Raw genomic sequence first — 14224 nt, forward strand, 5'->3', positions numbered from 1 at the left:
AAAGACAGATAAGGCATTAATAACTCTACTCATTTGCTATCTATGTATCTTGAATGGAGTGTGCCTGTTTAATGAACTTCCTCCTTATACCTTCCAAGTCTGTGACTCCCAACAATGACAGATTTTCTGCTGAGTTCCAAATTACTTAGTCTAATACAAGCCAGTGTCACCATATCTATTTTCAGAAAGAAATAAAGGGAAGAGGCATGTGGAGACCAAACTTCTATGTCCATGTTTGTATCACAGAAAGACAGACATGGGTGCCCCACTATAACAGAAATACCATGTTCTCTCTCTATGCTCCCTTTTCTGAGAAAAAAAAACCCTCCCTCTTATTAACAGTTTACATGAAAGACAGCAGTAGGAACATAAAAAAACAACCAGTTCTCTTTTGTAGGCAGAATTAAAAAAAAAAAAAAAAAAAAAGAAATCAGGGACAACATGGAGATAAGAAAAGGGATGAAAGATGGGAATGATGTTCTCCCCTTCATTGTCTGGTATGACAAATTTTTTGCTCTGTAAATATTGACCAGATAACAAGATAAGTTAAAAATCACCAAAAATCAAGAAACTAGTGGATCTAGGTGCCACCGCCCTGATCAATCAGAAAGACAGACTTTCTTTCCTCAAGGTACAACAAACTGCTATTTGATTTTAAAAACATTTGTGTAGAAAAAGACAAGAATTACCCTACAGTATCTATCATTGTTTTTTACCTAGACCTCTTTTTTAATCTCTGCACCTAACTATCAGAATTAAAGGAAACAGTCTTTAGGCACCTCAGGGAAATCCAGCCTGTCAGTAATAATTCATGAACACTTTCTCATCAATAATACTTAATGCATGAAGCACCATAACTCAACAGTGATTAAGCTCATTTGGATTACTACTGTCTGAGCATGGTTAGGAAAGGTTTAAAGAAAGCTCTGTGGAAAAACATCAAACATTTTCTCTCAGAAAAACTGTATCAGTCCACTAGCACAAGCCAGTGACAAAAGTAACTGAATGTGAAGTTCCACCTGCTAACTGCAAACCCAAGACAGCTCCAACATCTCAGGTACAGATTTACTAAGATAAGTGGGGAAACCATGAGGGGATTTTCGCCCACCTATCTGAATCTCTTATTACTGTACATTTCCAACATTACTGTTGCGTTGTTCCCATGTGCTGTGCTCCTGTTCACGTTATGAAAACTCAACCCCTACACCAGTCCAGGAAAAAAAATTCATTTGATCTTGTAAAATTCTGGCAGACGACCAAAAGGAAAAGGTAAAATAAAAACAGAGAAAAGAACAGATACCGGAGAAGACTACGAATGGTCTTCCACTAAGTGAAAACAAATCCTGCTATTACATTACTTTTTTGAGAGATCCACCAACACTAGAAACTGGATGACTCACAACTACATTTTTCACGTGAGTGGTAAAGATTCCTTGATCATTCACTAGTGATCAACCCTGAATTTTGAACACTTCCATTCAGCATGCAAAAATATCAATCTGAAACTCAAAATCCCTTAATAAAATAAAAAAAGATTTAACCCCCTTAATACAATCCTAAATTTCTGAATTCTTGAACAAAATCTTGCTTTTTTCCATGGTTTGTTTTAAACAAACTTTGGCTACTCTCCAAGTTAATTATATATTTGGTATATATATCCCATTTGAAAAATCAAAATCAGGATTTACTTTCTTCAAATTCTTCATGTCTGCCTTCCTTATATACATCAGAAATTTGTAATTACCAAAATGTTTGCAAGCTTAGTTAAAACTCCAACAAATAACAAGTGTTACACCTATGAAATCCTGCAACTGCATGAGAAATGCTTGGATGGTTATTCTTAAAAAACACAAAATTTGAAACTTTAAAACAGTCCAAGATTTGAAACTTTAAAACAGTGGTCAGCAGAATAATCACAATTATAATTATTTTTGTAATGGTAATAGGCCTTTTTGTACTATAGCTACAGCTTTCAGATTCAGCATCATTAAGAGATTCTTCAAATTACTTTTTAAACATCTTTTTCCCTCAGGATTTTCACTTATACCTAATTAGACTACTTACCCCATGCCATGTAATTCCCTATTGCCAAAACCACTAAATGCTTCAATAAGAAGGAGGAGGGCAACAGTGGAGTGAGGCAGATGTAATGTCATTGGTTAACAATAGAGGTGTGAAGCAACTGCTGTAATTATAAATCTCATTAATGTGCAGTGTTTAGGGGGAAAAAAATCCTTGGCAGTAACTGTTGAAATGGCATTTCTTTTCAACACTACAGCAGATTGAAAAAAACCTTTCATTTTGCACCTTCAACGAGATAGAATAGTAGTTTCACTAGTAATTATGAGAATCAACATCCACATAAAAAGTAAGCAGGAACTGTTAGCTCTAATGGCATCCAGCACTTGTAAATCCTTTTCATCTTTAACATTGATACATGTGGAGCATTTTGACCCTTAAGCAATTTTTTTTTAGTCTCGCTCTCTTGAGACTGTAAATGGATAATTTACAAAACTTTATTATCAGGAAATGAAAAATTAGAAAAAATTAAAGCAAGATTAAAGAAGTCAAGATATTACAATCTCTACCCAACATTAGGGTTCTAACTTTCATCTGCAATAGAAATATTTGCCAGTTAGTTTTGCAATTCATGAATGCACACAGTTCAAAGAGGCAAATTCAAACAGGCAGCACTATGTTCTTCTTCCACCATTCCTCTTCCATATCCTACTCATCAGCTAAGGCAGTTATGAAATGCCATCTCTGCTAATATTCTCAAACTTTCTTTACCCAAATTTGTCTGAAAAAAAAAAATCCTGACATGTCTAGTTGCAGAAGATTTTCACTAGAGAGGAGATTTTAACGAGACAGCAGCTGGAGTAAAGCTCTCTTCTTGAATAGTCAGCATTGTATTTGTTAACTTCTGTTCACATGTGGGTATTTCTTCTTAAAATTTCAGTTATTTTACATACAGCATACGTAGGTATTGTGGATGATTACCATTTTGAATTCACCCGAATCCACAGAATTTGATTTAGTGTAATTGCAATGTTTTCTGCCAGCAGAACAACAGATACTGCAGGGTCAGTGATAGCAATTCCCTTATTTAGGCTGTCTAACAGTTTACATTACAAAAGATTATTGTGGCCTTTATTTCTGAGCTGTAACACTCTGAATGTTTGCAGCAGGTGCTTTAAATTTATCAGGAAGAAAAGTCTCTGTACTAGAAAAGTGGTTTTCCTAGTGTCATAAAATGCTGATCAGGTTTTGTTGAGTTGCTAACTGTTGAATAGCACTATTTTAACTTTTTGTATTTCTCCTCAGAGAAATTTTGGCAACATGTCAAAACAATAATTAATACAAAAGTAAAATATATAAATACTGTAAGAGAGGACTTCAAATTTTGAAGGTAGCACTTAGAAATCAGAATATTATTGAATTTGGGCAACTTGTATAATTTATTTAATGTAACAGAGACTATAATCATATAGGGGTAGAAATAAGTTTTCTTGGATAATAATCAGGCACTTCGTGTTTTGAAATATATTTGTACAAGTAGAATTACACCATGTTGAAAAAGGAAAATCTGTAGTTATAACTACATAAGTTAAAAAGGAAAATGGAGTAAACCTTGATTCTTTTATGTTGAGAATGTAATACTAACACAGTGTATCATACATGGTGTCTTTGGCCTTGCATTGCACTTCTCTGTTAAACAGCCTCTAGACTGACCGTGGGAGATGCTGTTATTGCAGGTTATGACCTCAAGGACTGGGAGGTGGCTGGGAAAAGGGAAAGAAGATATTTTAGGAAAGAGGTGTTTCCTATATGTTTCCCCTACTCCTTAAAGCTGCTGTATCTTCCAGGACAAAGTGATGGTCCTGCTACAGATTTAGTGTAAGCAGTCACTCCTATGGCATTTTAGTAATATACTCAACTTAGAAAAGACAAATATCAGATTTGTACAGATCCTGCACATTATAAAGGGACGTAAGAAGAGAAAGAAATGTATAAAGTAATTTTGATGTACTGATAAGAAGAAACACTTGAAACACCAAAAAAGATTCAGGTATATTTCTCAAAACAATAAAAAACTAAATTAGAGATCGGGGAGAAAGGCTCTTTATTTTGCTTGTTTTTTCACATACTTGTGTTTTTAAGAGTAAAAAAAATGTATTTTTAAGAAATATCAGCACTTACTGTCAGAATTAAGAGCAATTCTTCAATATTGCTTTCAGGTTTCAACTGATCCTTGAACATCCCAATAGTTGGATGCTTCAAATAGTAATAGGAGGCAATACGGCCGTATGTCAGCGGCTCAATGCTGCGATTATCCTGTTTGAAGAAGAATCAAACACACAGAGCTCCCAAGCGGTTCAGTATAATGTGTTCCTACACAACTGTGAAACATGTTCAGACTACTTTTAAGAGAGAAAAAAAAAACAATTTAGCATTATAATTTAGCCACAAGAGTTTTCATCCTAAGTCTAACAAAGAGCTCCACACACAAACTCTAACATCCATATCTCCCATCAAGGAGTACGTATCTTGCTGTTCACAGCTTCTAGGAGTGTGTATCTTACTGAATCTTGTAAGGCACAGATTAGTCTTACCTCCCCAACTTCAATACAGTAGGAGCCTTCCAAATCAAACAGGGATTTCTCAACAAGGCTTGAGAGGTACTTATTCATAGTGTCATGGCTCACATCATCCAAGTTATAGTAACTAGATAAAATGAGAGCAGATGCATTACAAGAATATTTTTTACAGTCTGAAGATTTTTAACAACAGCGTCTTCAAGGAAAACTTACAAGGTTTCTACAATATACACATGAAACAGCAAACATCCAAAAATCCTGAGCATTGCTTCATGAAACATTCCTCTACAGGAGACCAATGTAACTAGTTTGGCTTCTCACTGAACAACTAAATACATAAACAATTAAACACAGTCCTTTATAAAGATTAACAAGAAATCCATGATTCTTAAATGGTTTGTGGGAGTAACCAACATAAGGCAAGCGTGTACATATGAAAGATATTAATTTGTCCATCTATTAATAGAAAGATTGATACAAACAGAACTGGACTGACTCTATTTTGTTAGTGGGAAAATTTTCCTGCTTTCAAAGGTACACTTTCCTGATCAGTGTGAAAGTGAACAAGCAACTCTAACATAAATAATAGTATTTTAACTTCAAGACAAAGGAAGAACACCCACCCAGGAGGGCAACTGTCCTTATATCCTGCAAGTCTGAAAGTAAAACTAGGCATATAGGGACATCTCCTGAAAAAGTAAACTTATACCAATCCAAATGTTGGTGTTTGTTGCTATATTTCTGTGACATTTTATTCTCCAAGTTAGAATTGCTAAAAACCAGAATAGGGTATTTGTTAATGTGCTTCCTTCACATGCTCACTGTCAGACAAAATGTTTAGGTAAACTATATCATCCCAATGGCTCAGTTCTCTGTATGAAGGAAAAATGCTTATAAAGTGGGCCAAAATATATTTTCTTTTTATGTTAGCATATAAAAAGATACAGTGACTGAAGTTTGCACTCCTTAACTGTAGAGCTTGAGGTGTATTATAAGATTTTACTCATATAAACCAACAGGATTTCACTGAAAGCTTTTACTCCAGATAAAAATGCAGTAAGGACTTGTGTCCCTAGATTCAACAAAGGCACCAGATCAGAAAGTAACAATTAAGTTCAATTAGTAATAAACAAAAACTGAGCATGCTTAGAAAGTTTTAAAATTTTGAATTTAACCAGAGTAATTAAACCATGCAATTTCAAAGCAGAATTAAAACAAACATAAAATCCGATGATTTACTGAATTGTTAAAAAGCAGAATAAAAAGGCAATCATTGCTCATTTAATTCTGTCAAATACTGCGGCAGAAATAGACTACTGAGATTGTGCAATGATGAAAGATGCTCCTTTGTTCTACCTGCCTTGCTTCACTAGAATTTACTACTGTTATGATGTACTCAGCATTCCCACTAGAAATAACCCCACTGTAATCAAGAGTGGGTTCTTTCAATGCTATTTTGTGCAGGTGAACAACAGGCTGCAAAAGAGCATGCTGAGATTAATTTCAGTCCATTTTACAAAGTTACTGCTGCACCTGAGTTTGTTTTTTTGAACTCCTTTCACTGTCACTGGAAAGATATGTGCACCTGCAGAATGCTATTCATCTGAAGTATTTTAAATATCTACTTCAGGATGAGGTGAGACATAATCATTGATTAAAAAAACCAAAACTTTAGGCAACCAGTTCAGTTGTGGATGTTATATTTGGGTAGATGAATCCCGTTCTCAGAGTTAAATTCTGCATCATTTACTGTAATGCTGCTGTTTGCAAATTTCAAAAGATGGAATTAAATTTTATAAGCTACAAACATCCTTACATAACTGCTTAATTTACATAAACTGACTTCCATTATTGTTTTCTTAAACAAAGTTTTTACCATACATCTCTTTAAATAGTAGTAGCATAACCAAAACAGCCGGAATGCTAAATAGTATTGTAATGTCCAGATATTTTCCTCTTGCTATTAATTCCAAATTATGGGATTAATTCTCTGAAGCTTTAAGTGTTCACTTATAATTGGGCAAAGTTGGAGTGAACCAGTACTATCATAAGAAAAAGTTTTAAAAAATGTGTTCTGATACCAGCCAGCTACATGAGACAACAACAAAGCACAGAGACATGGCAGTGGAGTATTCAAGTCTGTGACATTTTATATAGGTTCATGCTGATATGATCTCAATTATCCTTTATAAAGATTAACAAGAAATTTAAACTTACAACACACCTATTGTCCAAAACCAAACCAAACTACACAGAAATATTTGTATTGACTTCAACGTTTTATGTAGTAGCCAGCCATATATTATCAGCCTCATGCAAAGAAAACTCATTTGTTGAAAAATTATTCTAATAGTGTTTTTGATGCAACCTAAATTTCATGAGTGTCCTTTTAAATTAAGTGATATAGCAATAATACAAAATGGTCAAAATTTCTATCTGCCCATTTTATTTGTCTGACATCACAAATCACATTTATTTTCTGGTTATTAGCAGGAATTACTTTGTCATATTTTGTTTACCTTCTGAAAATAACTGAGCAAATTAGCTAAATAAGTTGTTTAAGGAGGTGAAAAAAAAATTCTATTTTATACTCCTAAACCACTAATGATTCTTTATTAGTTCTCTCTAAATTGAATAGAATACTTCTGAAATGCTTATAATTAAGGCACTTTGTTGTCATGGTATTCAGACTTCCACCATATAATTTCAGCACCTTTATTTGCAGTACCATAACATTCATGATGAATACTGATAAAATGAAAAAAAGGAACATGGGCAATACAATGAAATTCTTTCCTGAGAATGTAATTTAAGACACCAATTCAAACATATTTGTGCTCCTGTTCTCTGACTAATTTGCAGTATTTCACTGCAGTTAACCGAAGTTATCGCCATAAAGGAATTTATAATATCTTTTAAAATTTTTTGTGAATTTTAAATTTGCTGCTTTGTAATTTGTTATTAAAGGAGTGAATATGTAGCTGCCTAGTGGAAATAAAACAATGTAAAGAAAAATCTTAAATGGTTTGTAATCTTGAGTGAAGTGGTACCAGTATGTTTTAACTACTGTCTGTAATGAGGCAGATATAATTTTGAGCACACCCACAGGAGCTTCTTGGTCATTCAGCACATTTTCCCCTAATAAAAATCAAAGCCATTCATCTTGAAAGACTGTTAAAATCATTAGTGAAAACAGAGGTATCATGACATTAGATTGCAATGCTCAGGAATAAATGCAAGTTGAATTCTGTATGTTGGCATGTTCCAAGTATAAAAACTGCATGATACGTGAGTTCCTCTATAAAGCAATATTGCCTAACTATTTAATTACAGATAAAGAATAAAAACAATGCAGTTTCATGCTTACTGCATTGAATCATCTAGTCATTAGTTCCCCTTTGCTATAAACAGACAGCCTACCTTTTTATCAGCACACCATTTCATTTATTTCACAGTGAAGCCCAGTTTCACAATAATTGACTTGTCAGAAGCTCTAATTTATGAGGCTGGGCTCTGTAAGCCTTCTCCTATATTGGACTCAACCTGCACACAAGCAGGGTTGAATATTTACAATGCTGTTAACAGGTGCTGAGTTGTTTAATGATTCTAATAGCCAGAAGCGTACTGAGAAAGCCAGCGGGGATCACAATTACAGGCTGTTTGAACACAACAATTACTCGTCCCCTGAGAGGTGTGAAAGTCAAAGGCAGTTTTATCCTAACAGCATCTAGCACATGGGCTAGACAGGCTAACTTCCATTAGTAGTCCATAGGGAAAAAGCAGTAACAAACCCCTAGGTATCATAAAAATTTACAAAGTATGTAAAATTTAAACAATCAAAAGCTGAAGGAACTTTTTATTGTCTATTGAATAACATATTTTAAATCCCAAAACCTTGCAGAGCTTAGCAAGAACAACAAACTGTGAAACATGAACTTATTCCCTAATCTAAGGAAGTGTGGAATTTCATCAGCTGAGAGAGACAGAGACGTGCAGGAACATAAAATGTAGATGAAGTTACACAAAACATTTAGGATTTAATGTGAATGGTGGCTATCATTTCCTGTTTAGCTTATGTAAACCTGACCTGAGATCTCTCTGGGAAATTTTTCATCAGCCTTGAAATGGTCCTGCTATGAAATGGTCCTGCTATAACTGTCAATGCTGTGGAGTCATTTGTTACAGCACCATGTTTTTTATGTTCAGATTATACGGTGGTAATAGTGACACACATAATGAAAACCGGTGACAAGAGTCAGCCAAAAAATATTAAAGAAGATACTTGCTAGTCAGTAGGTCTTTTGAAACAAATGCATGAAACAGCAAATCCACAGCATACACTTGATAGCAAGAAAGTGTGCTTTCTGAGATTTTACAGTTCTGAAAGCAGAATTTTGTTATTAGCAAGTATGGGGGAGCATAGATAGTAATTTTTTCTAGGTCCCTTTACTGCAGTCATCATTTATATTTACTTTCATCAGCTTCAGCAGCTGCCATCTTCAAACAGCACCATGGAAATGGTACAGAGTATATGGCACAACTGAATCTTCATAGCCAGAGAGAGATATGACCTTAAGTACCAACTCACTTCTGTTGATAAGGCATTACTGACTGACTCTGGAGTCTGTGACTGGCTTGGAAAAAGGCATTACAGAGTGCACAAATGCTGTAGACAGTAATGCCACCCTGCATTTTACCTCTATCATGTTTTCCTCTATCCATATCTTTGCGTATGCCAGGTAGGAGAAACTGACACATTGCTATCTTTAATCAACTTTTAGTATACTGTACATTGTGGTCATTTAAGAGGAACAAAACCAAGCTCAGTTTCTCTGACATCAGCAAAGTATTTGCCCCCACATCAGTGCTTCTAACAGTTTGTCTCCCAGGACGCATTCGGAGAGATGAGAGGTCATAGCCAAGCATAAATTTGCTCATATATTGATAACATTTTTCTTTTTCCTAACATATATTCCAACAGATAATTTTTAGAGGTAAATCATATCCAAGAGTAGGAAGAAAATGATGTGAATTTTCTCTCTGGGTGGAGAGATGTGGAGTCTTCAGTTTTGTATTCTCATCTAAGATTACAGCAGACTGGGAAGCAGGAGGCAGCTCAAATACGCAGCAGCCTGGGGCTTCCCTGTCTGACAGACTCAGCAAACCTTTCTCTGAATATTTGGTAAAACTATACTGTTTTATACAGGAACTACATTCCTGTACTTTTCACATTACTGTGACACTAATAATTCCAAAGAACAAACTCTTGCTAATAAATTCATAATAATGTCTATAGCTGTCATTTATTAAATATATATATAGGTCTAAATGTCATTGTAAAAGGAAGAGTCCTTTGGCAAAGTCCTTTGTAAAATATCTGTTTACCAGTTGAAAATATGGTTATTAGTAATCACTGAAGTACAATATATTTGCACATTCTAGCTTCTGTTAGTTTAGCTACTGTCAAAATTTTCCATTTTATCCCTTATCTTAGCTAATTTAACTTCAGTAATCTCCCTTCTGACACACTTCCAAATTAACCCTAAAATTCTGAATAACTGTGATTATGTCACCGAAATACATAGGTATTTCATCTTGACTTCTACCATATTACCTGTCACCATAATAGCAGAAAATATATTGGACCAGTATATAACCATAATTTGTATTAATATGTTTTATTCACATGCTCAGCTAATCATAATGAGAAAATTAAATTTAAAGTAAAACATAAATGTATGATAAGGGCATCATCAGTCTGAGAATATAATTTATGCTGTATTATTCATTCACTCAAAAAAACTTTGCAAAACTGATATCAAGGGAAAAATCCCTTAATAATAAGTCTCAGAATGAAGTAATAAAATATATTTTTTCAGATTTTCACAAGGAATTTACATAGAAACTGGTTTTGTAAGTGTGCACATGTACACAGATGCACTCTCACATATAAATACATAAATAGCCACACACATTTTAATAGTGATGTGATGTGTGCTCTTAGGATATCTAAAAATTAACTTTCCAAATGAAAGCTGATTCTGCTTAACTTTACATATGTTGTAAATTTCTATTTCTCTTTTACTGCACATGTATCTGGAAAACATCATAACCTGATTTACAGAAAATGTTTCTCATAGACATTTATCTTTCATCAAAAGTCGCAACTATAATCTTTTATAAGGGTAAAAGTATTAAATACCCAAGGCATTTCAGTCAAGGAATGGAGACAGATGAGCCTGTCAAAGTAGCCCCTTGCAAAGACCAGGGCCTTTTGCTGATCTGTGTGATATGACCTTGACTAAGTAAAGAACACAGTGACTGCAGCTCTATGTGGAAAGGAGTACATGTTGTACTACTTGGCTGATGTAGTACAGAAACTGTGAAAAGCTCTGCACTTAGGATTAACTGTTTCGAGGGAAGGGAAGAAACTCTGGATATGGAGACTGAAACACTTTGACAAACATTTCATTTGGACCACCCTTGTTATTCGTGTGTCAGCTCCTGAATAGGATGAGTGTGACTAATCGTCATGCATCTGAACAAAACTAGCACTCAGCTACCCTCCTTCCCCAAAGCAACAAATCCATTACACCTCTTATCTAGACAGTTAAAACCCACTCCATAGAGTTTGAAAGGCAGGGGTTTATCAAACAAAAAAATTAAAATGGTTTGATGAAAAGGAGCATTTTAACATGGAATGATTTTCCACACCATTAAAACAACTATTCGAAGTTTAACAAATTATCTCAAGTTTGCCAGGAAAACTTTCATGATGACTTCATGTTTAGAAGAAACCGGGATCTTAGAGGAAAAAACATACTTGGATCTCTATCTCACAACAAAGGTAGATGACTTCAATAGTACAAATTTCAGCCATTCAGTAAGGCATTTTATGATACTGGATTGGAAAAGGATGATCCTATGTTTGTTTATGCAGCTTTAATATACAAGTAGCTAAAACTGGCAATAAACGAGAATATAAATCTTCTGCATATTATCTAAGCCCATTATTTTGGGGATTTACAGCATCACATGCAATGACTTTTATGCCAATGAATCCCAAGGCATTTTACTAATCATGCATATGGGAATTACTCATTCACCACTAAGGTACAATCACCTGCTGTCTGGAAAATCTTGTTTCACAGTGGAGAGCAAGTCAACAAAATTGCTTTGGGGCAGGACATGATAAAGAACACTTCCGTCAAATGATAAGGAATGGGTATTGCATAACCATCTAGACCAAAAATGAACAATTGTGCTCCTATTCTTTTGAAAAAAAAACCCTAAAATCTTTAGATTATTAAGAGCCACAAATATTTTTTGTTTGATAATATCAATCATTTCATATGCTCTTTTATGGCACAGTAAACTCCATTACCATAATGCAACTTATTCAGAGTTATCTCAACAATCACTGACTTCTGTTTGTAAAACTCCAGTTTTCCTTGGATGTAATCTCATTCACACTGACCATGCTGGAACTGCTTGCTTGGCTTTCAGGAGGTCTGAAAATACCACAGATAGTAGGTCCAGAAAAACTACTAAATAAGTTCAGTAACTTTGGATGAAACTTAATATTGCTATAATGTCAAAGAATGGAATGCATGCACGTCCGTTATATTTGTGCTTGGTATCTAGAAATGATTTGACAAACTGTTTGACAGACTAAATAATATCCTTAATTTTTCTCCCTGCATGACTAAATACAGAAGGAATGCTCAGTACCTGTGGGGATGAAGAGCTCAACTTGTCAACTGTTCCAACCTGTGTGCTGAAGTTCCAATGCAAGACTCCAATTTCATTAGAAACTTCATTATTCATTCCTATCCTGCCATTATGGGCATGACTATTCAAGATTTGTTCATCTTGGTTCTCACTACAAAGACTCTACATTTCATTATGAAGTGCTTTTTTTTTTCATTCCCCCCACCACCCCCAATTTTCTTCCCACCTCACAATAGCAGAACTTTTGCTTTGAAATTGAAATTGTGATAACTACAGATTTAGCTCTCCATGACAATAAAGAAACTAGAGAGAAAAAATGACCAGCAGTCAACATGCCAACCTCATACTCAAAATCTTCATTTATATTGGGAAGAGATTGCCTATTAAATCAAACCATATTTCTATATTCTACACTCACCTTTGGCCTATATGTTGTTTCTTAAAAAAAATGTACCTACCACAAATACCACATGATCAAAGCTTATCAAAACCAAATCAACTACAGCACTTTACCAAAGCAATTCAAGAGCAAGATATTTTAAAGTAACAGTACTTATTCTTTATATTAAAAGAGCAAAAAGTCTAACATTTAAAAAATCATAATTTAACTCTCAGAGGAGAAATACCCTCCCCATATCTGTATGCATTGTGTCAGTTATGAAGTGAGAAAATTGAAAATGCTTTCTTTAGTTCACAGTTCTAATGCTCTGCATTTTTTATTTCCCAAGAAGACTCGATGGAAATTCTGTTTGTTTTGTGGGAGATTCCCAGTATAGGACTAGATGCAGAATTAAAAACTAATAGAGACTTAAAAATAATTAAAGGAAGTTATTTTATCACCTGCAGGCTCCCAGCAGCACTTGCCCATAAAGTACCTGGCAGAAAATCTAGCCAAATGCTATGGACATTAACATGATTTTAGAAATACAACACGCTGGTGTACATCTAGAAATATTTAGTGATCTAAACAGTTAATTCTTTATTTGCCACATTATTTTAGTGGGTGAATGATCACATTACAGGTAACACACCATTTACCCAAAACAGCCTTGTGGCAAAGGCAGGCTATACTGGTGGAACAGCTCAGAATGATCTGCATACCAGCTGGAGCTAGGCAGGATGATAGCAATCATTGAAAGTATTGCACACATGGTTTCACCAGGGTACCCTAATGAAAGCAAACGTTATCACAGAGAAACAGCTGATAGTTATTCTCTCATTTATTAGGAAAGTCCAAGTCTTAATAAATATTCTAAAGAAAACTGAGCAGAACGTATCAATGTGGTAGCTAAAAAAAAGATATTGCATTATAAATACAATATCTGAAGGAATGTGATAATCTGGAATTTTATTTTAGGGATGCTGATGTAGCCCTCTCAATAAAGTTATTTTATTGCTGTAACTAAACTGTAAAGTTATCTGCCAAAAATGCATTTATATTTAGAGTAAAATTTATAAAAAATATGTGCTCACAAGTTTTAATCCACATGTGGGCTAGCAATGCTCCTACACTGGAGTTTGTTAAGTATTCTAGGTTCCAACAGCAGATGGATCACCTTTGGATCAACTCTAACTTTAAGTTACCTTGAGATTAAATGGCCTTTATATTGTATACTCACGTTGGGTTCATTATAAGTCGACGGAAGAAGTAAGTCCAGGTGATATAATCCATTGCATCCTGCTTAGATGTAATAGTTCCAGCAGCAATTTCAGCATTCAAGTGGTCAGCCAGCACCTCTAACAAGCTGAAGAACAGGAAACAAAAGGATTTAACTGACTTTACAATCACAAAGACAGGTAATATATTTTGTAGAGTTGTCCATTAAAAGGATTATTACTTTTAATCTGAAAATATTATATATTTATCTTCCAGTAAAAGGGAAAAGGGGAAGAAG

General features: G+C 34.5%; 1 protein-coding gene across 2 annotated transcripts in view; it reads right to left on the reverse strand.

Moving 5' to 3' along the window:
• The window catches only part of ASCC3 (activating signal cointegrator 1 complex subunit 3), a 249556-nt gene that overhangs the window by 35920 nt on the left and 199412 nt on the right, over positions 1-14224 (reverse strand). For both annotated transcript variants that reach the window (XM_068184147.1, XM_068184148.1), the window contains exons 34-36: positions 13949-14074; positions 4614-4725; positions 4201-4335 (exon numbers count right to left, since the gene is read on the reverse strand). In XM_068184147.1, the coding sequence (XP_068040248.1) occupies positions 4201-4335; positions 4614-4725; positions 13949-14074 (373 nt within the window). The remainder of the gene's footprint in view (positions 1-4200; positions 4336-4613; positions 4726-13948; positions 14075-14224) is intronic.

Source organism: Anomalospiza imberbis, chromosome 3 (genome assembly GCF_031753505.1).
Source record: "Anomalospiza imberbis isolate Cuckoo-Finch-1a 21T00152 chromosome 3, ASM3175350v1, whole genome shotgun sequence".
NCBI classification, from domain to species: Eukaryota; Metazoa; Chordata; class Aves; order Passeriformes; family Viduidae; genus Anomalospiza; species Anomalospiza imberbis.